This window comes from Thermobia domestica, chromosome 6 (assembly GCF_964235325.1).
Source record: "Thermobia domestica chromosome 6, izTheDome1.hap1.1, whole genome shotgun sequence".
Classification (NCBI taxonomy): domain Eukaryota; kingdom Metazoa; phylum Arthropoda; class Insecta; order Zygentoma; family Lepismatidae; genus Thermobia; species Thermobia domestica.
In genome coordinates, this window is record NC_137459.1 from 128,697,395 (window position 1) to 128,722,059 (window position 24,665).

Consider the following 24,665-nt stretch of genomic DNA (forward strand, 5'->3'; position numbering starts at 1 on the left):
CGATATCTCAATGCCAGGACATTTCCCTTGACTTTGGATCACATACAACTTTCATGGTTGTTTATAAAAATATTAAACTTCCTCTTGAAAACTAAAAGCTAAATCTCTCTCATATATATCTCAGCTACCGAAACAACACCTGCTTTCACATAAGTCTTCGTAATTAACATGTATTTATGGAAGGTCAATCTTTACCTGCTAACACTGCATAGATGTCAGCCCTGAAATATCGAGATGAACACGACAGTCTCAATTTAACCAGCGAATATCCCGTGAAAGTCAGATGTTCCATACGTCTCGGAAACGGAATTTCAATCTTGAGTCCTGTGAGACATATCTGAGCTCTTTGCGGAATAATCGCAGGAAGAATTTTGGACATCCAAATATTTTCACGTGACAGGTATATCCTACTTAAATCCAATCACATCCACAGGATATTTCCATTATCCTTAAAGTTTCTATTACAAGGTTGAATGTCTTGGGACAGGTATGGAACCTGTATGACTTCCAAAGAATCTCTCGTGTGTTTATATGATGTGCTATAGCATTTCCGAAAATCTTAGTGCTTCTAAATTAGTTTTACCAAATTCGACTGCAAATATATTTTCTAAAGTCAAGACCTAGCTAAATCATTTTCTCACACCAAAATCGGGTAAAGTAAATCAATTTGATGCAGATCGTTCGCAGTCCCCCAAAATAAGTTTCTTTGAAGTACAGCGACCCTATTCAGAACCGAGACTATACGAGATTTGGACCTAAAGTTTAAGGTGGAATCCGAACTACCATGATGTATTCAAATTTGAATGTTCTACCAGGAATCAAATCCAGGATCACATGTACAATTCGATATACGAGTTTACAGTATATGAAGCGTTACTGGATAGCAAGGGTCAACTGAAAATCAACTCAACATGTTAGATTCAGTAATCACTCTTACTCCTAGTATTAAAATACATCTCATAGAATTAAAATACATGTATTTATTGGTTTTTGATAAATGGCTAGTGCAATAACTATTATAGACTGTAGTCATTACATTATCTTTGATAGTAATTGTCGAGGCTTTCATTTGTTAAAGTGAACCCAAATTCTCATCGGAAACGCCACTGGTACTCAAGAAACTTAAAACATTAAATGCTATCAATAAACATACATTGCTATAAGTCTGAATATAATATATCCTGAATTGTATATTCTATCTCTTCTGAGTAACTCTAAGTCTGTTTATAAGGATTTAGGAATTAGATTTCAGGGATTCGGCATTTGTGCCATGTTAGCTCGTCACATATGAGAGATGACGTCACTCCACGATTACACTATCCGAGAAAAGGGAAGGAAGGAAGGAAGAGGCCTGGCGTCTATGTGTTAGGTACCATCCCGGCATTTGCTTGGTGTGAATGAGGAGAATCTCACTCAGCATGGCTGGTCTGAAAAGGCTTTTATACTTTTTCGACCTAGTGTTCCCATAAATCTGTTTATAGCTCATTGCATAATGTTGAATGTAGTGTGAATACTGTAAGTTTCGTTGAAGGCAAAGAACCAACGATAATTATTGTAGGTAATTTAAGGTGAGGGATTGTGACGGAAGACACATCGGTATGAACTGTAATCGCATCAAAATAAGGAAAGAAAACTTGTCTAATGTTCTGATGCTTGTACACAAGAAGTAGTACATTAGCTAAGTTTTCTTTCCTTCTGTTGTTGAAATGATAACAACTTTAATTTTATCGATGTGACTTTCCGCAATGGCCGCCACTGTTTTTGACAAAGGTAACAGAATAGTCAAACAACCTATGATGCACACGTGTGGAATAGCAGAGACCTCTTATTTTCAACGGAAGTAAAGCCGAAATCGATACACATAACATACATTTTACAGAGAAATAGTATAGCATTATTGATCAGAATTCCTTCCCATTCTCCAGCCTACGCTTCGATTGATGTTTCAGCTTTTCGTACGTGTAGGCGGGCTACAACTAGAAGAAATAATGCAATAAGCCCTTCATGTTTAAACTACACATAAATTGCCATTAAATGTCATCTCACAATTGTACTACCTGGACATCTAATGGGGTTTCCCTGTTCAAAATGGGTAAATGTGGTTTAAAATGGCAGTTCATTTGAATATCAGGCTTCAACTTTCTCGACTAATTTTACTGACTAGCACTATAGGCGCCTGAGCCATGGGGCAAAAGGGGTCACTTGCTCCCCCACTTCCCAGACTGGCGGCCAACATAGCATTTTGCCCCCCCCCCCCCCCACTTTCAGGGCACCAAACAATATCCAAAAAGTCCTGTCTTTCAGGGAAAACTACCTCTCAAATACAAAGCACTGAAATAAATTGCTAAGTGTTTATCGTATTTAATTCTCTCTCTCTCTCTATCTCTTTATATATATATATATATATATATATATATATATACGTATATATATATGTGTGTGTGTGTGTGTGTGTTTTAATGGTGTCAGGTTTTCATATACAATGTTCAAGATGCATATGCTTAGGTCAAAAATAGTGAACCATACATAGGCAACAGCTGGAAAAGAAACATTCAAGATTCTCAGATTTGGTAAATTATGGATACAAAGAGCTAGATTCCAGCATTCTTTTAATACTAGGTCAGTTTTAAAATGCGCATGTCCAAAACAATGTGGAGGATTAAAACAACTGCAGATGGAAAAGTGGGTACAATAACCTGTCAATCACATCCTCAGGGTGTCCCGTGCCACAGTAGAAGAAAGAACATAGTAGAAAAGCGAGGTAAGGTCGACTTCTGCCGGTGTCCTGTGAAGCGAAAGAAAAGTAGAAGAGGAGGATGGGCACTTCTGCTATCAAGTGACAGTCCATGTTGATCTGTTGACCTTGATGCCTTGGATTATCTTCGTACAATTACCCATGTGGATGGAAAGAAGGCTAAGCATCATTCTCACTTCCCTCCTTCTCTTTTATCTCCCCTTAGGGCAATCACATGAAAGAAGTATCTTTATAGTTTTCTAAAAAATTAGACCAGAAAGAATGCAAGAGAGTTGTCATAGTTTTGGGGCAGTATTTCTGTATGTCTGTATCATGCGGGTCCAGCTGGTGTTCTTTAATATAATATCTTAAACTGTGGTGTGTGTTTGAGTCGAAACAAAATCTCTCTCTTGAAGTATTTTTAAAACATCAGTGGCAGTAGTAGTGTCAATTCAAAAAGAAGTAGAGAAAACTCCTCACGTATGAGTGCTGCGCAGAGTACACTCGACACTGGTGAATCATCTTGTATCAACAGTAAAGATAGCATTTCTAGTGTAAGTGTGGAATCGAGACCGGGAAGTTCAAATGTCTATAATGTGTCTGACAAACAACTGTTTAACACATCGCACGTAGACAATGATACTATAAAATTGCAAGATATTAGTGCTCTCAATCAACCACGCAATAATTCTTTCCCTCAAGTGTATTTCGGTAAAGTACGCCGATGCTTTAGGGCTTGTTGATTCGATAACTACCCTTGGCTTCATTGGGATCCATTATCAGAGCGGGTGTTTTGTTTCACTTGCATTAAAACTACGGAGAAAACTCTTTCGTTTTCAAAAAATATGGACGAAGGGTTTACTAAAAATGGTTTGAAGAACTGGAAAAGAGAACTTGAAACATTTTCTTGTCACGAAAATTCTCATGTTCATCGAGAAGCAGCATTAAAATTAGTCCTTAGTGAAAAAGTGAACGTGAGCAGTAAATTGAACAAATAAATAGCCGAAAATGTGGTGTTTGTGCAAAATGCTCTTCTCAAGGTGATTTCCTCAATTCACTACCTGGCGAGACAGGGATGTGCTTTACGTGGACATTCTGAGGAAGTAGGAAACTTATACCAGCTTCTGCAGTTGAGAGCAGAGGATTCCGAAGATTTAAGCAAGTGTCTTCTTCGTCGAGATAAATGGCTTGGCCATGACATTCAAAATGAAATTCTAGAACTTCTTGCGCAATTCGTTCTTCGTGGCATAGCATCTTTTATTAAGCGGCAAAAGTATTTTTCTCTTATTGTTGACGAAACTTCAGACATTTCGCGTCAGGAGCAAGTGAACTTGAGTATTCGTTATGTAAGTGAAGCATTCGAAGTATACGAGGATTTCATCGGTTTCTATAAAGTAGAAGGAATGGATGCATCTACATTAACAGCTGTGATTACAGATGTGCTTGTACGAATGGATCTATCATTACAAAACTGCAGGGGACAGTGTTATGATGGAGCTAGTAATATGTCCGGTTGTTACTCTGGAGTCCAAGTTAAAATAAAAGAAGTACAACCAAAGGTGCTCTATATTCACTGTACTGCCCACTCTTTACATTTAGCTTTACAGTGGGCAGCATGACAAATTCCTTGTATTAGAGATGTTCTTGAATTCATGCGTGCGCTTGTAAATTTAATACGTGACTCACTGAAGCGTTTAGCTAATTTTACGAATATTCCGAAGGGGTTGTCGGAAACTAATTACAGTTGTTCTTCAAGTGTCTTGTTGAGACCTTTATGTCCGAACAGATGGACTGTAAAAGCTCTGTCATTTGACAGTGTTCGGAAGAACTACGCGCCGTTATTGGAAACCCTGAAAAATATACATGATGATGGTACAAGTACAGGTGGGTCTGTCGCTGGTGGCTTGATGCATACCATGAAGGATTTTTAAACATTTTTCTCCATGGAGGCCGCTAAGATTGTATTTGAGCTTTGTGAAGAACTGTGTAAACTTCTACAACATCCTGCTTTGTCTCTTTCTGAGGCTATTGACGCAGCGAAACGAACAAGAAATACTCTCACCAATCTTCGAACAGATGAACATTTTGACAGGGTTTGGACTAATGCTACGACTTCGATTTTGTCAACTTCGCCGCCTACGAAATCGGGATTCATATTTGATTATAAGTATTTCCCCTGCTTCCAAACCCGAAGTTTCAGGACATAGGAATATTTAGCTGTCCATAAAATGCATGTAAACCAGAACAAACAAAAATGCTGAAAAGTCAGTAAAAAATGAAGCAAACAATATGATATGTTTTAACCATTTATATCGTTTCTGAGGTCGATGAAAGCGGTTGAATAGTATATTGGACTCAGATATGTGTGTTAAGTAAAGAGTTTTATTTATTATCCATTGTCACATTATTTATATCATAGTTAGTGTTACCGATTTTTTTTCTGACGTTAGTAGCTCTTCAGTCTAAGTTTATCCTTGTTTATCTGCAAAATAATGTTTATTAAGTTGACTATGAGTAGTACAAAAGTTGAGCATTGGAAGTAGCTGCAGCCAAGTGCAGGTAAAGGACTCAGACCTATCTAACTGGAAATGCGTGATGAGTAATGTTATGATCGCAGTTGAGATCCGCTATCTGAGCCTTACAAAGAGAAAAGGCATATTGCCGTGTACGTTGTCTATATTATCTATGTTGAAAGTTTGATCAAGATAGGTCTGGTGGCTCAAGAGATATTAGGTTTCATTTATTTTTTTTAAATATATTTCTCCCCTCCCCTTCCCCTCTTCTAAGTCCAACCGTTAAAGTGATATGATAAAAAAAAACACCTCAGCTCCGAACCTTATGTATGTTGAATTTTTTTAAAGATAGGTCGGGTGGTTTAAGGTTGATGAAGCCACAAAAACTGTCACTTTTATATTTACTTTTGTTTTACATATATCTTTCCCCTCCCCTTCGTTGCACTGTAAAAGTGGAATGAAGAAAACATCCCAGGCCCGAACCTTATCAATGTTGAAAGTTTGACCGAAATCGGTCGGGTGGTTCAAGAGTTACTAAGTTTTATTTATTTTCATATATTTCATTTCCTCCCCCTTCTGTAAGATCTATTGTCAAAGTGAAATGATAAAAAACTTCCCAGGTTTAAACTTCATACATATTAAAAATTTGATTGAGATCGATCGGGTGGTTCAAAAGTAATTAATTCACGAACACAGTCACTTTTATTTTTATATTTATTGATTTTAATATATCTCCCCCTCCACCCCCTTCCCTACGTTGCTCCGTCAAAGTGAAATGCTAAAAATCATTCCAGTTTCAAACTTCATCTACATTCAAAATTTGATCAAGATCGGTCTGGTGGTTCAAGAATTATTAAGTTTTATTTTTTTTCTATGTCCCACTCCTCCCCCTCCCCTAAGTTGTACCGTCAAAGTAAATAGCTAAAAACACTCCCAGGCCAGAGCCGCATCTACGTTAAAAATTTGATCGAGATTGGTCGGGCGGTTCAAGAGATTAAGAGTCACAAACATTGTCACTTTCAATTTTTATAATATATACTAGCATATATTACCCGCTTCGCTGGGTTGAAATTAATAATTTAAACGCACACTGATATAGCTCATTTTGAATCATTTTAATGTATGTCATCCCTCTTCATCCCCCAAGTGTCAGGGCTGAAAATGGACTTAAACAGCATCAGAAGTGTCACTATTCATTTCGGCGACCGCTAGAACTATAGATTCAACAGTAGTATCTGTCATTTTTGACCATTTATATATATATATATATATATATATATATATATATATATATATATATATATATTCCCCCACCCCATGTTGCGGGCCATGGCATCGGAAGTGTCACCGTTCACCTCAGCGACCTCAAAAAATGTTTATTCAGCATTAATATCAGTTATATTCGATGATTTTTAAATATCTCTTCCTCCCTCTCCCCCAAGTTATGGGTTTAAATTTGGATTTAAACGGGATCGAAAGTACCACTGTTCATTTAAAGGATCCAGAAAACTATAAATTCGACAGTGATATTGACCATTTTCGATCATTTTTATATATCTCTTTCTTCCCCTTCCCCAAGTGGTGGAGCTGATCTTAGATTTAAACCGGATCGGAAATGTCACTGTTCATCTGAATGATCCCAAAAACTATGGATTAGACACTAATATTGGTCATTTTTGATCATTATTATATACAGCTCCCCCTCCCCCTCTTCCTTGCTGCGACTCACGGCATCAAAAATGTCACTGTTAATCTCAGCTACTCCTAAAACTATGGATTCGACACTAATATTAGTCATTTTCGATCATTTTTAAATGTTTATCCCCCTTCTCTACGTTTTACCTTCCCCTCCCCAACTATCAAGGCTCAACTTGGATTCAGAACAGCATCAGAAGTGTCACTGTTTCTCATCGACCCCGAAAATTATGGATTAAACACTAATATCGGTCATTTTTGATCATTTTGAAATTTCTCTCCCCCTCCCCTCCCCTTAGTTGCATAGACAAACTGAATAGCCTAAAGCAATCCCTGCCCCTAATCTCATGTATGTTGAAAATTTGATTGAGATCGGTCGGGTGGTTCAAGAGTGATGAGGTCACAAAGGCAGTCATTTTTATTTTATTTTTTTTACATATATCTTCCCCTCCCCCTCCGCTACGTCGGCTCGTCAAAGTGAAATGATAAAAACTCCCAAGGCCCGACCCTTATATATGTTGAAAATTTGATCGAGATTGCTTGGGTGGTTCAAAAGTTATTAGTTTTTATTAGTTTTTATTTATATGTCCCCTTCCCCTCCCCCCTAGGATCTACCGTTAAAGTGAAATTGCAAATATGTTTTCAGATCCGAACCTCATGTATCTTGAAAATTTGATTGAGATCGGTCATATAGTTGAAGAGTTATTAAGTTACAAAAATAGTCACTTTCAGTCTTATATAAATTGATTTTTATATATCTCCTCCCTCCCCCTTGCCTATGTTGCACCGTAAAAGTGAAATGACGAAAACATCCCAGACACGAGCCCTATCTATGCTGAAACTTTGATCAAGATCGGTCTGGTGGTTCAAGAGTTATTAAGTTTAATTTATTTTATAGATTTCTCCCCTCCCCTCCCCCTCCCCTAAGTTCTACCGTTAAAGTCACTTTTATTTTTACTTTTTTTTTACATATATCTTCCTCCTCCCCCTCCGTTCGTTGCACTGTAAAAGTGAAATGAAGAAAGCATCCCAGGCTCAAACCTTATCTATGTTGAAAATTAGATCGAGATCGGTAGGGTGGTTCAAGAGTTATTGTTTTATTCATTTTCATATATTTACCCTTCCCCCTGCCCCTCCCATAAAATCTACTGTCAAAGTGAAATGATAAAAAACTTCCCAGGTTTGAACTCCATATATGTTGAAAATTTGATTGAGATCGATCGGGTGGTTCAAGAGTTATTAATTCACAAACATAGTCACTTTTATTTTTATATTTATTGATTTTTATATATTTCCCCCTCTACCCCCTTCCCTACGTTGATCCGTCAAAATAAAATGATAACAATCATCCCAGACCCAAACCTCATCTACATTGAAAACTTGATCAAGATCAGTCTGGTGGTTCAAGAGTTATTAAGTATCCTTTATTTTTTCTATGTCCCCCTCCTCCCCCCTAAGTTCTACTGTCAAAGTAAATAGCTAAAAACACTCCCAGGCCAGAACTGCATCTACGTTGGAAATTTGATCCAGATCGGTCGGTCTGTTCAAGAGATTAAGAGTCACAAACATAGTCACTTTCAATTTTATAACATTCTGACAACCTCATGTAGTAATGGCGAAAATCATCCATATCTGATTTCCCAATACACCCTTTACTTAATAACATCATGTGTCTACAAAATAAGTATAAAAATGAAAAATGAAATATTTCTGTTTTACGTCCAGGCTAGAGTAAAGAGACATTGATAATGAGAAACGAAAGCAATGGTGGAATGAAGAAAGTGGGAAGAAACGGGACAAACCCGAGAAAACCAACGCACACGCTATTTGTCTAGCACAAAGGCACGACCTGGGATGGAACCAGGGACCCAGTACACTAGAAGTGAACGTTCTAAAACTGAGCCACTGCGGCCCTCAAAATAAGTGTAGTAACTCATCAGATACGTAGAACGTATGTTGCCTGTGACCAATCCCGTATTTATATATTGTACGCCATTGCGTTCTAAATTATTTGCCGCCCCCGCACAATATTTGTCGCCCCCGCCCATCGAAAGCAACTATATTAGTGTTGAATTAACAGCTTTTGGGATCGCTGAGATGACTAGTGATAGTTTTAATAGAATTCAATGTCATATTCCACTTAGGAAGGGGGTGAGATTTTAAAAGTAATCGAAAACGACAGATATTAGTGTTTAATTCATAGATTAAGAGGTCGCTGAGTTTAACGGTATCTGTTTTCATGAGGTTCAAATTCATCCTCACCCCTTGGACTAGAGGTGGAAGAGGATGACTTTTTAAAAATAATCAGATAAGCAAGCTAATTAATATCTAATATAATTACAGCAAATGAAACACATGAAGATATTTTCTCGTTTTGCGCGGAACTCTGCGGGTTGCTAGTTTTAAGTATTATTTTATTGTGAATTTTTAAAAAATCCAAAATTTTGCCGCTCCCTAAATTCTGCCGCCCTGTGCTCGAGCACAGAATATCACTTACCTCAATAGGACCTGTCTGTGGTACAACAACATCTATGAGAATTAATATTTGATTCATTTTGATGTTCAAATCGTTGTTTTATAGACGTTGTTTTATAGATGTTTGGTCTGTTTGCAGATACCACTATATCCATTCTGATTTCTCGATCCTAGTGAGTTTGTATTTAACATTGCACATCATTCTCTTCAGAATAGAACTGCCTTTCAGGCGTTACCACTCACATGTCTCCATCATGTATCTAAGGCGGGAAAATCCCGTGAAAGGGATTTTTTGGTAAAAAATATCCCTTTTTCAACTTTTAGCCCCTCTGTACCCCCCTGTTTTAACACAGAAATATTTAAAAAATTTGCTAAATACTACTCGGCGGACTGAATGTTTGTGCACAATTTCAATCTTCTAGGTGCAAAAATAAGTCCGCAAAAAAATACCGAAAATGTCCAAAATTCCCCTATACAGAAGTATATTTTGATAAAAATTCTCTGATACTTCCCTAATTACCCTAAGGTCATGTTTCGCCCATCATTCTCTTCTGAATAGAACTGCCTTTTAGGCGGTACCATTCACATGTCTCCATCATGTATCTAAGGCGGGAAAATCCCGAAGAAAGGGATTTTTTGGTAAAAATATCCCTTTTTTCAAATTTTTGCCCCTCTGGATCCCCCCTGTTTTAACGCAGAAATCTGAGAAAAAATCTGGTAAATACTACTCGGTGGACTGAATGTTTGTGCAAAATTTCAATCTTCTACGTGCAAAAATAAGCCCACCAAAAAATAATGAACATAGGCGAAAAAGAAAACATATAAAAGAAAATATATATTTAAAATTATGACGTCATCACCTCATATGTCTCGACGCAGGAAGGTGTGAAACCATACGTAAGATCTTCTACAATGCCTCTGGACTTGAAAAAAAACGGAGGAAAAAGCTCAAATAGGAGAGTTATAATGCAATGTACCATGAAACACCCGTATGGTACAAATTGTACCATAAGTGCCCCAAAGGGTTAAAGGCTAGATTCGTCTGATATTTGTAATATAGCTCGGCATCGGTGATTATTTCCATATTATATGCTAGGAACTGCTGAGTGTTTTCTCATTATTATTATTATTATTATTATTATTATTATTATTATTATTATTATTATTATTATTATTATTATTATTATTATTATTATTAATAGTGTGGCAGGCAGCGCCACCACATCACCTCATCCTTTCTTCAATGTCTTTGGAGGGTTTCTCAGTTCTTTCGGCAGGTGGCAGCAGAGAGACTGGCCAACGGGTTATATAAGCTCGAGATAGAGAGACAGCTCTCTCTCTCTCTTCTCGTCTATCTCTCGTTCACTAGCAGCAGCCGTAGCACGGATGTCCAGACAGAATGAGATCGGCAGAGGAAATAGTCCGGAAGACACTCGTGATGACTAGTGCACAAAGATTTTCTTTAAGTGATCAAGTGACTGATTAGACCTCAAGTTTGGAAAGTTGTGATTGGCAGAGGGACATTGTGTTAAGTATCTATCTTTGTTTTCCCTAACTTACCTGTGCAGTTAAAGTCACAGATCTGTATACCAATTTTTAAAATATATGGAAGCTTTTTAAAATTTTAATTATTAATTGCCATAGACGAAATCACCTTCGAAACACCACGTGCTATACGCGGAAGCGAGATAAAATACGAGATAAAATACAGTTTTTCATTTGCTCAAGACGAAATGCGATGGTGACAGTAGTAGTAGTAGTAGTATTGCAGGGGAGAAACATATTCGAAGTGCAAAATTGACCCGAGTTAAAGCAAAATCATGTAGCTTGAACCTTCCCTCCTGTAGAGCTCGATTAGACAAGAATTCAAATATGTTTCATCTGGTAATGCAAATTGTATAGGAAATTTTTAAGAATACAAGTCCTCAAGGACATACTTCATCAAAACCATGGAAAACATATCACTGTGCAACATTTCCTTAATGTGGTGATAATATGTTATAGTATGGTGCGGATTAAGAACAGCGGAGCACAAAATGGAAAATTTACAGGTAAATCATATTCTGTTTTAGGGTAAAACTAATGTACGAACAATAAATTTATCACTTTGCACCCTTCATTTGATTTCTGGTGAAAAATCAAGTACATTATATATAAGGTGTACGAGTTCAGTCGAGCTAATGCGATCGGGATCTATGTCGGTATGGTGGTAGAACTTGACCGGCTATATAAGCGAGTGAATATTATGTTCCGCAGGCTTACGGTTCCCGAGTTCTGCGCGGTCAAATTTTGCGTCATATTTTGGAAAACAAACACCAATACAATCGTAACTCATCTGATCAGGATCAGATTGGACACGCTCGTAGAACGTGACCTACTACGAGTATATGACCGTGTGAAATATTATGTTGTGCAGGCTTTCTGTCCCCGAGTTGTGGGCTGCCAAATTTTGCGTCATAGTTTCGAAAACAAAAACCTATAGGCTAAATCCATAGCTCATCCAATCTGAACTAAAGTAGGCATAGTAATAGAACCTGACCTGTCATATAAGCGTGTAGAATATTATAGTGTGCAGGCTTTATGTTCACAAGTTATGGACGGTCAAATTTTGCACCATGTTTTCGACAGCGAAGGCCCGTACACCGAACTCATCCAATTGAGATCAAATTCCACACGGTGGTAAACCACAACCTGCTATATAATCGTGAGAAATATGATTTTGTACAGGCTTTGGGTTTCCGATTTATGCACAATCGAATTTCTATACCAATTCATTGGACATAATAAATACCCTTTAAATAGAAATTAAATGTCATCTTGTACAGAAAAAATATTCAAATGGAGGAATTTTTTTATCACTATCCGTATTTTACTTGTACATTTAATGAACAGTTATTACCTCCAATAGCTAACTTGATGTCCTTGTGCAAATTACGTCTTTTCTTGTGCATTTACTCTATTTAAGTTGCTGTTTTAAACGCTTCATATATATATATATATATATATATATATATATATCAGACCTTCATCTGAAAAGTATTGAGCATTTTGCGCACGAGATGGCGTTATTGTTCCAAATCTCAGGGTATGTGCATGACAGCAGGTCAGGTCTAACGTCGTATAACAGTTGATAGTTGAAGCTAGTAGGTGTGCAAAAAGGGTTGGAGTTCTAATAATCAGTCATAAGTATTGTTGCGTGAAGATGAGTGAACTTTACGCAAACCTACACCACATTTTACACTTTTCTTTCGATAAAGCCCCAAATACTGCGTAGAACCGTGAAAAGACTTGCGCTGTTTATGCGTAAGATACGTTATCGAAAGCAATATCCGAAAGATGGTTCAATCTCTTTCGTTCTGGAAATTTCGATGCCCAAAATGCTCCTCGTAGTGGACATCATATCAAAGCAAAGTGAATGATATTCTGGCAAAAGTCGAACAAGCCCGACATGTACGCAGTTATGATATTACCAATGACTTAAACATCCATTACAAAACAGTGTCGTTAAAAAATTTGGAGAAATCTGGCTAAAAAATAAAACTTTAAATTTGAATGCTTGTCTAAAAGAGATTTACTTGATTAAATTTATATGTGCGAATCTCTCCCGAAACATATCGAACTCAAACTATTTCGGAAGAGGTTGATCACGAGTGATGAACAGTGGGTAACCTAGCACAACAATGTGCGTGAAAGATCGTGGTCGAAGAGAAGAGAAGCTTCAAAGTCGATGGGAAAGCCCACACTGACACTCACACAGCTTATGCTTTGCGTTTTATGAGATTAGAAGGGCATCGTACATCGTGAGCTGCTGCTGCTGGGTGGAACGATGGACTCGGAATTGTACTGTCACAATTAGCGCGAGTGCACCTAGGTATTCAAAATAAACGGCTGTAACTGGTCAAAATTACAATTCTCTGTAGATGAGCAGCAACATAAGCAGTATCCAGTAGTACGCAATACCTAGTGCAGCATTGTATGCGATATTTAGCGCAGCCTTGTCAGATTGCGGTCTTCCCTTCTCTTTCTCAGTCTTTTTTTCAACTAGCGTTATAGAAAATGAATTGACACTATTATTCATTATGTTAAAATGTTATTCCAATAAAATTTAGAACATCTTTTTTTTTTTTTTTTTTTTTTTTGTAATTTATCCCATTAGAATTGCTAAAAGCTTGAATTTTATAATGGATTTCAAATTTTATTATTCACTATTTTATGAAATCCTCTCTTGTAATTTCTCTATGTGTTATGTAAAGGATCATCTCCAGTCTTCCTGTTACGTGGTTGGTTTCCTCTTTGTTTAAAGAGGCCTCTTTCCATGAGGATTTATTTAATTCAGCGTAGATGAATCACACAAACGTAATGAATTCTAAAGGCTCTATTTTTGCAGTTTTGGAAATTAAGGGCTTCCTCTTCTTCCTTTGTTGCGAATTTCTTTCTTAGCTTTTCTTTAAATATAAACTCTAAAAATAGTACTTGGAACCGACCAAACAATAACAACAATTTTTAAAATGCTCTTTCTAATAGCTCACGAAAACACAATGCGAATTTTATTTACTAAGAAAGAACTCGAGGAATAGTTATACGAGTGAAGAAAATAAACCTTTACTCGAGAAGAAAATTGTTTATCGTGTATTCATTGATTTGAATGCATCAATTAAAATATTTAACGTTATATGTCGGGAGAATTTGTATGTAAGATCATCCTCTTCAAGGCGCCATTAACCAATGTAGACTATTGTATACTTTTCCTGGCTAATCGTATCAGCTATTTGCGTCTCCAAGCAGTTAAGTTCGTTTTGAGGCAATATTTTATCGTACCGGTACGACTTAGATGGCTGGACGTTTGTTCATCAACCATGAGTTCATATATTAACTAGGAGGGAAGAGAGAGGGAAAAATGAATGACCCGGGGAAAAATCACATTGGTCGTACTGGAGAAATGTTTGTTTTATTTTTTGAGAATCTTCTACTTTCTTTATTTACACTACTTGTATTATATAATAACTAACTAACTCTATGGCCTATGGAACGCGGAGGTTCAATGCCGCGTTCACAAACGGTCTCCACTGACTTCTGTCCTTGGCTAACTGCATCCAGTTTCTACTTTGTATTCCTATTTCTGCAAGATCCATCTTAGTATTGTTCTCCCATCTGCGCCTAGATCTTCATATTGGTAGTTTTCCAATTGGATTTCCAGTTAAGACCTTGAAAGCGTTTCTACTTTCTTCCATTCTGGCTACATGACCTACCCACCTGAGCCTCCCAGACTCGATGAACCTAACAATGTATGGTAAGTGATATAAATGACGTAGTACCTCGTTATAAAGTTTCTGCCGTTCCCAATTCACGTTATTCTGGAATCCAAATATTTTTCTGAGGATTTTCTCAAATACTTTCAGTATGAGTTCTTTCCTAAGAGTAAGCGACCATGTTTCGCAACTATACAGTACAACAGGCATGATTATCGTTTTATATATTTTAAGCTTCAAATTCCTCGACAGAATTCGCGACGACAAAAAAATTTTGAAATGAATAATAACACGAATTCCTTGCTTTCACTTGACATTCAATTTCTTCATGGGTATGGTTTTGGTCTGTTAATATTGATCCTAGATGTTTGAATGTATCCACTTTGCCGAAATTATTATTATTATTATTATTATTATTATTATTATTATTATTATTATTATTATTATTATTATTTACGTATCCATAATTTGCAGTACTATGATACCGGCGAATTTCCATGTATTTAGTTATCTCTGTATTTACTTCTAAACTCATATCCCTACAAGCGTTTAATAAGACCTCTGCATTTCTTTCTATTGTTCACATATCATCCTCTATTGGAGTTACATCATCAGCATACGCCATAACCTGGTGAATATCACTCAGCTTTAGGTCCTGGTTGCTATCTTTAATTTTCTTTATGTAATTCTCCAGAACAAAATTCTCCAGAACAAATGATGATAACGTATCACCTTGTATCAAGCCATTGTCGACGTAAAACCTCGTTTACAAAAATTGCTGTACTTGGACTTTAATTTTTGGATTCAATTAAACGTAATCTTACTAGCTTTTTCGGGGTTCCAAATTTTGTAAGAATGTTCTACACTCTTTTTCTCCTAAGCAAATTGTAGACTTTTCTAGAATCAATTAATATACTGGAGAATTGTATTCCTCTCTCTTTTCGGGTATTTGTCGAATGATAAATATCTGGTCCATAATTGATCTATTTTGCCTAATTCCGCACTGATAATCTCCAATAATTTCATATGGATATGGGTGAATCTTGCTAGCAGAATGTTTGAAAGGATAAGATATTGACAGAAGAAAGATGCCTCGAGAATTATTGTGATCAAATCAGTTTTATCGCCTTTCTTGTGAGTTGAAACAATGATTCCTTGTTTTCACTCTTGTGGCAATTCCTTCTTGTTCCAGATGAGGAGAAAAAGTTTGTGTATCTTGTTCCATAATTTTTTCTCCTTAGCTAAAATTAACTCAATTGGAATTTCGTCTATACCCTGATATTTGTGTTCGTTTAATTTCTTTTTAGCGATTTTTATTTCTTTTCGGTTAGAATATAAGGTTCAGCTTGTGTATTTCCCTTTCTCCACCATTTTTTTTCTGTGTGTTAACTGAATCGTCAATGAAATCTTTCCATCAATTGAAATGCTATCTTTATCAGTGAGAATTGTTCCGTCAGCTTTCTTTAATATACAAGCATGAGGTTAACAGTGTTTCTTAAATTCGTTACTGCCCTTATACATGTCCCGAATGTTTTTGGTTTTACTGTTATTTTAGTTCATTAAAGTTAGCTCTCAAGGAAATCACGTTTCTTTGTTCTAAAAGTTTTGGAAGTTTCCCGCCTAATATTAACAAAATTTTGTAGGGAATTCGGTCGGATTTTGTGGCCAACGCTATTTTGCTTGTGTTCTCTTCTCTGCTGGTTGAATGCATTCCTAGTCGAACCATGTTTTTTTCCTAAGTATTTCCACGTGCGCCAATTTTTCTTCTGCTGAAATTTTAATGTTATTTCTAATTTTTATCCAAATATACTCAACCCTAGTTTATTCGGGGCCTTTCCAAACCGAGAATCTATCCAACGCTGCAATCTGGAAGTCCCCTCTCGCCTGGTTCTCCTCTAATTTCTTTAAATTGAAAGTCTCCGTTTTCAGATGTTGAATATTTCCTTTCTTCAACGATAATCTCTCTCTGCCGCTACCAGGCAGTCATGCTATTATCACTACTACCAGGTAGTGATCAGTCACACCTCAACTCATCTAAAGAACTGAACATCTATTATACTTATCTTTCTTCTTATATCTACTAAAACGTGATCAATTTGATTATGTGTTTTTAAACCTGGTGAGGTCCAAGCGTATTTATGAGCGTCGCGATGTGGGAATTTTGTACTCTTCACGATAGCTTTCTTGGATGTTGCTATTTCATGAGTCTAATACCATTGTCATTACTTTCCTTATGCAGACTTTCATTCCCTATAATCGGTTTGAAAATACCCTCTCCTCCTACCTTTCCATTGAAATCCCCTAATAGAATTTTCATATGGTATCGCGGAAGTTGGTGAAATACCCATTCTACTTCTTCGTAAAAACAGCCTTTTGGATTATCATTCTTATCTTCTGTTGGAGCATGTACGAGGGACACCAATTTATAACTGGAATTACTTTTTTCAGATGTTGCTGTGCCCAGCTTGGCGTCCGTGTCACATCTTGTTATATGGCAGTCCTGACACTTCTCTGCGACAATAGGCAGTTGAGGAGATAAAGTGTCAGAGAGCGGTGATGGACGATAGCAACAAGTCTGGAAGTATGGAGCTGGCGGCCCCAATGGAGCAGCGTTTCATCAAGTTCCTCCTGAAAGAAAGCGTGAAACCTGCTGAAATTTTCAGAAGATTAAATACGCAATATGGCGAAGAAACTCTCTTTTAGTCGCAAGTGTACGAGTGGTGTTCAAAATTCAAGGCAGAAAGAGAATCCGTGCCCGTACTCCATGCCGAAGTACTGCAGTCAACGAAACCAACATTCATTGGGTGGAGAACCTCATTCTGAGTAATGGAAGCATCAATGTGAGAGATTTGAGTGCGAAAAAATACATCAGCCTGGAAAGTGTGGAAACGATTATCTAAGAACACCTGCACTTCCGGGAAATCACAGACAGATGGGTCCCAAGAATGCAAAGTTCGAACTGAAGCAATATAGGAAAAACGTCTCGTCTCAGCATGTGCAACGATTTCACAGAGAAGATAATCACCTGCGATGAGAGCTTGGTACATCATTACACTCCAGAGTCAAAGTGCTCCAACGTGGAGTGGAGGCTTCCAGATTCGCCACCTCCCCAAAAATTAAGGCACACGCGTCCGCTGGCAAAGCGATGCTGACGGTATTCTGGAAAAAGATTGGGTGATATGCACTGACTTCCTGGCACGCCGAGCCACAATCAATGCGGCAATCTCCTCAGGAGCAAAGTCAAAGATGCTTTGAGAAGAAAACGGCTATAGAGGGAAGGATAACGTCATCATTCTACATGACAGGGCGCCTCTTCATAGGCCACGACAACGGTCACAACTCTCACCAAACTTGGTTGGGAGATCCTAGATAATCCCCCGTATAGCGCTAATCTGTCGCCTTGAGACTTCAATCTTTTTGCTCCTATCAAAGAGCACCTGGAAGGACAAAGATTCCACACCGACGATGAAGTCAAAACATCTGTGCTGAAATGTTGAAAGATCGTTCCAAAGAGTCCTATGCTGCAGAGATACGGGCACTCCCACACCAATGGGTCAAATGTGTACATGTACATGGGAAGTACCTTCAAAAAGAACAGTAATTGATTCGCATGTTGTCTTCTCTATATATCCGAAAAAAATAAATTTCGGTTATAACTTGAACGTCTCTCGTATTTTTAGAACAATAATATCACACCACCGACCCTTAAGAGTAATAAAAGAAAGTCTTATCACACCACCGACCCTTAAGAGTAATAAAAGAAAGTCTATTATTAATAAATTTAACTCATTTAATTGCTTCTATTCGTTTGTGAATGAGAAGCTCTATTCCTAGTTTGTGACTTTTATTTAATTTCCCGCAAAATTGCCGGACTTCAATGCCCTTTTTCCTTCCCATCTTATTTCCTGAACTCCTACTAGGTCCATCCTATATTTATATAACTTATTCGTTCCTGATTTTTAGGCGCCTGCCCTCTAAAGCCTTCTTATATTCTATGCCCCAAATCTGATGTGCCTTTTACTTTGCTGAGGTCGTGCCAACTTATCAGTCCTAGTTCCAGGCAACTGTGAATATTTCTGAAGCGGTTCCTTTTTTTTAAGAGGATGGGGTTGTTAGCCTCACGCCAAACCCTTAAGATTGAGGACCATCCCTTGTCGTCTGTCCACGACTGCGTATTTAATATGTTCGCAGCTAAACTCTATATCTAGAGGCCTTCTCCTCGATCCGCAACTTGAGGACGCTTCATACCGTGGTGACAAGAACCAACCTTACACAGCTTTGGTTATTTTTATATTATAGCCGCTGCTTGTTATATTATATTACACGATTTGTACTATATATTTGTAATTCTATTATGTATGTGAAAATGTTTGCTTAAAACACACAGTTGCATATCCACCTCCAAGTAAAGAGAGCCCAAGTACTGTTTGTAAGTTATTTTGTTTACTATCCTGTGACAGATTACAGTTTTTTTTATAAGAAATAAATATTAAACAAATATATAAATCAAGATCTACTAGTAGTTATGCCAGACAGCGTATTCTGAAGATTTTCACAATTCTTTTATATGGAATATTTAAAGGTCTGTATCATAGCAACTAGTTGACATAGAAACCTATGGCTTGCACGTATGTATAAATAATTAATTTTTCTACTTGCTAAAGACGCCAATTAATATAGTAATACAATATTTCTAAGTAGCATGTCTGGTACTGACAACATTCGCAATGGTGCGGAAAGTCAGTATATACTACGAGGCAAAGCCAGAAAGTGACTTTCCCACGCATCCCATAGCTAGAAAACAGTATGTTGCGCGAAGCAACTGCATGTACGTGAAAGAGTAAGGGTCCTAACATGGCATATGACCCAGCGTCCTAGCAGTGGTTGAAGATGGACGTTCCTCTTCCAGCTCTCGCCGCTAGTGAACAGCGAACAGTGCACAGGGCACTGCGCCGATTGAAATCCATCGTCAGCTGTGCCAGGTCTATGGGCCTAACGTTATGAACAAGCATTTCCCGCAGATTTTCCGCTCCTTATTAAACATCATTGAAACAGAGCGCTTGTTGTTCAAGAAGTTGTGTCCCAGGTGGGTGCCGAAGCAACTGACTCCAGAACACAAAGAAGGCGCATGGGGTCAGCATTGAAATATTTTGCAACGATACAGCTGACGATGGGTTGCAATAGGCGCTATGCCCTGTGAATTCAAAAACCTTATCGCTGCTCGCACTTCACACGCGGCGGAAGCTGGAATAGGAACGTCCATTTTCAGACACTGCCACGACGCTACTGAGAGCACTAGGGAAATTCCGCTGGCGCATGTGCCATGCTAGGACCTTACTCTCTCACTTGCATGCAGTCGCTTCGCGCAATATATGGCTTCCTAGCTTTTAAGGACGCGTGGGAAAATTACTTTCTGGATGCTTCTCGTATCACCAGCCACAAACTGATAACACCGCATAACTGCGATTAGAGAAAAGAGACGGCCCGCTCAAAACCATACAACATATCATTTGAAAAATGCTATAAGGGAGCCGTATACCTGATACACACTGACAACGCCAGACCTCATTCATTTTCAACTACTCGTCAGAAATTGAGAGAACATGGCCGAGAACATTTAATGTATCCAGCATTATAGATCGGACGTAGTTCTATCAGAAAGTTATTTATTTTGGTGTATGCAGCACTTTCTGAATAGTGTTAAGTTAGTTTAGAAAGAGGCCTCTGAAAATCACCTGTTATAATTTTTGACTAGAAACAACAAAAGTTCTATTGTTACGGGACTATGGTGTTGCCGGAATAAGTGCTGAACGTCGTCGAACAAAATGGTGCATAAGACATCTGGCTACAAAGTAACGGGAATGGTGCCAAAAGTGCGGTTTATTGTAACAGATTTACAAACTACGTGATCCCCTTCGACATAGTACTCTCCTCCCCTTCTATGCATGTTTCTATACGAAGTTTCTATTGTTGGAAGCAGTTGTGGAAATCTTTAGGTGCTACCGTCTTGACTACAAACGCCGTTTTCCGATCACTTCTTTTACAGTCCGAAAATGAGATCTTTTGAAGGTAGATTTACTTTAGGAAAAAGAAAAAGTCGCACAGTGCCAAGTCCGGCGAATAAGGTGCATGTTCCAATATTAGATCTTAGTTGCCAGAAACTGCTTAACGGTCAAAGCAGTATGTGAAGGAGCACTGTCGTGATGCAAATCCATTCATTGTTCTTCCACAAGTGGGCTTTTTTCTTTCTCACATGTTGCAGCTTCACCAAAATCTGCTGATAACACTGTTTATTCACAGCCTGACTTGATAGTACCCACTGAAGCAGGAGCAGGTCATTGATATCAAAGAACACAATGAGCATGACCTTCATTTTCGATTTGCTCTTGCGTGCCTTTTACATTAACGGTGATGAGGGAATTTTCCAGTGCGTGGAATTCTTTTTTGTTTCAGGAACGTATTGAAAGATCCACATCTCGTCACCAGTGACAATTTTCGTTAACTGGTCCGATTGCGCTTCCAGGTGGTCTATTGTGTCACTGCACAGTGCTTTCGGGAGTCCTTCTGCTCCTAGTGAGGATTTTTGTTCCAATTTTAGATGAAACTTTGCACATGTTCAAATGGTTGTGCAGAATGGCGCGGACAGATTCTTTATCAATGCCCGTCACATCTGCTATCATTCGAATGCTGAGCTTCAATCTTTCCGAACAATGTCACTCACTTTTGTCATATTTTCCCTATTTTTGTTGTGACAGGACGACCAGGTCTTTCATCATCAACAACGTTCTCGCGCCCCTTGCTGAAGCGTTTGTATCACTCAAACAGTCGCATATGTGACATCGTATTATCACCATACATATCCTGCAACAGTTCCAGACATTTACTTGGTGATCTCTTTAATTTCACAAGGTATTTCAAATTAATGTGCTGTTAATTTTCACATTTGCCATTCTCCCGGCTAAACAATTGCACATTTCAATAGCTACTCACAGACTAAACCGGACTGAGAGCGGCAACTCATATACATATCACTCTCTTCTCGAAGGTTTCAGATCGCTCTGCGCGGATGCGTTCCACTGCTGCACGTATAATACTGACAGTGTTGTCAGTCCTGTAATTTATTTTAGCCAAGCCTTGTATGTGGTTTCATAATGTTATTTTAAAATACTAAATGTGCTCTCAATTTTTACCTCAAAATGCTCAATACTTTTTAGACAATTGATATGTTACTTCACGATTCGTCCAAAATTTCAATGACATATTTCGCGTCATATATCATCACTGTATGTGAGCATTCCTGCATATTTCAAAATCTTAAATGCAATATTTAAAATGTGTTTGTCATGTAATCATTCATTTGAAGAAATCAATTAAAACATTTGACATTGTGTACTTGGGGAGGATTTATATGCAAGGTCCATCTCTCCAAGACGCCACTAACCAATGTAGATTGTTGTTTATTTTGCATAACAGAGTCATAGATTATTTTCAAATGATGTTAGATGCTTGCTAATTGGTTGTATTACTGTAGTCATGCAATGCGTCAGATAAATACACTAAAATAGTTATAAATCAAATGCGTCGTTAAAATTAAAATATTTATGGTGTATCAAAACATTGATTAAATATTTCTCCACAATATAAATCAAATGCAATCAAGTGCACTGGTCCAAATTTTGACCAAGCATCAGAGTAAGAATCATGTAAGATACAATTATGTGCATATTTTGGTTCATATTTACAGAAAATCGTGATTTTTGCTTTCCATTTATTTGGAAATTCCTTATCTCGGTATGTCTTTCTTTTTTTAAAAAAAAATCTCAATTATTTTAAAAATATTACGAAACGTAGTATTTGGTGCTGTTCGCACGTAACGAAAATAGACTATTTGCGAAGACATATCTGTCAAATATAGACACAATGATTTATGAATTTTGAAGTTTAGAGAAACATATTTTATATTTGGTCTCAAACAGTTTTGTAATTATTCTCAAAAAAGAATGTTGGAAACATTTTTCTTTCCCTTTACATAAAAGTCAGAGAAATTTATTTCTGGGAAGGGAAAAGAGTGTTTACAGTTTTAATGTTTTATTTTGGGAACAAATAACGATTAGCTAACCATGCTATTCCCTGTTATAAAACTGCATCATGTTCTATGACGTGCATAATGTACTTACCTCTTAAACTGTTCAATGAGGTTTTTCTTGACGATCAATTCTGTGCTCGGCCGAGCCATCGCCAGGATATCATCGGTGACCCTGAAACGTCGAACAAAAATAAGTCTCAAAATCATGGTAGATGAATCAAGGGATGTGTCAGTCAAGTATATGAAGAAGACCTGCATATAGGCATAGAGTATATTAATTTTTAAGTTTTGCTGACTCCGTATTACATAATCCACGCTTGGTTTTGAAATATGCGTAAAAAACATTAATAAATACATTTATAACAAACTAATTATTGGTATTTAATCCTAAGATATTTTTAGAGTAGAATGAGAGTAAATTAATGCTATTCACTACGCCTCGAATATTTTGAAAGCAAAACAAGACAAGATATTTTTCAAAAATTGAAGTAGGAAATATTAAGAACAAAATATTCTAAGGACTAAAATTTTGTTGTTTGTTATAAAGTAGTATGTACACTGAAAATGTTCTTTAAAATTCCCAGCCAACAATGTAAAGAAAGATAAAAGAATATGTTTTATGATTGATTTCGCGGAGAAAATGGGTTAAATGTGTAAAAGAAATTGCTCTGCGCGTATCTATAAGGAGTTAATTCTCAGAAGAGCGTTCCAGTAGTACGTATTTGAAACACTCCTTCCTGTCAAACACTTTGAAAACAAAGTTATGATGTATTTCGCAACATATCTGGAACTTGCTTGGAAAACACTGTGATAACTGTATTTTGTCCAGTGCAGTATGTTTATAAATTCAGTAACCAAATTCCAGGGGGTAATTCGTTACATCAAATGAAACAAAAAAAATCTAACAAATATAGGTCGATAAATACTTTTTTAGAAAGACTTATAAACGCCAAAAATGCAAAATAACACGATTTAGTAAATCATCCTGCGGGACTTAGAAACTATGGAACGTTCGAAAACGGTTCAAGTAATTACAAGATTAGGTTAGTTCAAATTAAGTTCTGGTTTGTTTGTCATGGTATAAGTAATCGCCCAGGGCTAATGAAATTTAATCCAGAACTTTATTTCGGCCTATCAATAAGATCATATAATGAGTACAGAAACGGTAACGTACTTTGCAGAGACTCACGAGCCCAGCCAGTTCTCTGACTCAATTGACCTAGAACAGGGGGCGCGGTGGCTCAGGGGTAGAGCGTTCACCTCCGATGCTTGGGGTCCTTGGTTCGATCCCAGCTCACGCTGTGTGAACTTTGTGGTGGTCAAACATCGTGCTCGCGGGTTTTGTAGGGGTTTTGTCGTTTCCTCCCACTTTCTTCATTCCACCATTTCATTCATTTCTCATAATCACCTTCTCCTTTAGCCTAACCGGCATAACCATGGGACGTAAAACTCAAAGATTTTATTTTCATTTTCAATTGACCTCGAGGTCAATAATTGGGCGTACGAGCACATTTGAGCACGAAATTCTGTGGCTCTACAAACCTCAATGACTCAACGGTAAAACGTGTAACTGTTATGCATGCGGGTTCCTGGTTGGATCCCAGGTCTCGTCATATTCTTTGACTTTCTGAAATTTATTTTTCTTCATGTGTAATTGCATTACGTAAAAGTTCATTTTTGAGAAAAAAGATAGTCCTCGCCTTAAAAAAAAAAAAAAAAAAAAAAACTTTTGTGCATCTCTGACCAGGTGTCCAAAAATGTCTGGAAAGGTGAATAAGTGTTATCCGTGATTGTTCAAAGAGTATCGATAATGTGTAAAGTGTTAACTATGTCTGAAAGCTGTTTCTATCTGTATACTCATTAGACACATCAGAAGTTTAGGTACGTTTTGAATACTCTTTTGATATGTTAAT

At 37.4% G+C, this 24,665-nt stretch overlaps 1 protein-coding gene across 3 annotated transcripts in view; it reads right to left on the reverse strand.

The window, feature by feature from the left end:
- The window catches only part of LOC145688199 (protein tyrosine phosphatase domain-containing protein 1-like), a 261,122-nt gene that overhangs the window by 66,683 nt on the left and 169,774 nt on the right, over window positions 1-24,665 (reverse strand). For all 3 annotated transcript variants that reach the window (XM_081762081.1, XM_081762079.1, XM_081762080.1), the window contains one exon: window positions 22,844-22,924. In XM_081762081.1, coding sequence (XP_081618207.1) covers window positions 22,844-22,924 — 81 coding nt within the window. The remainder of the gene's footprint in view (window positions 1-22,843; window positions 22,925-24,665) is intronic.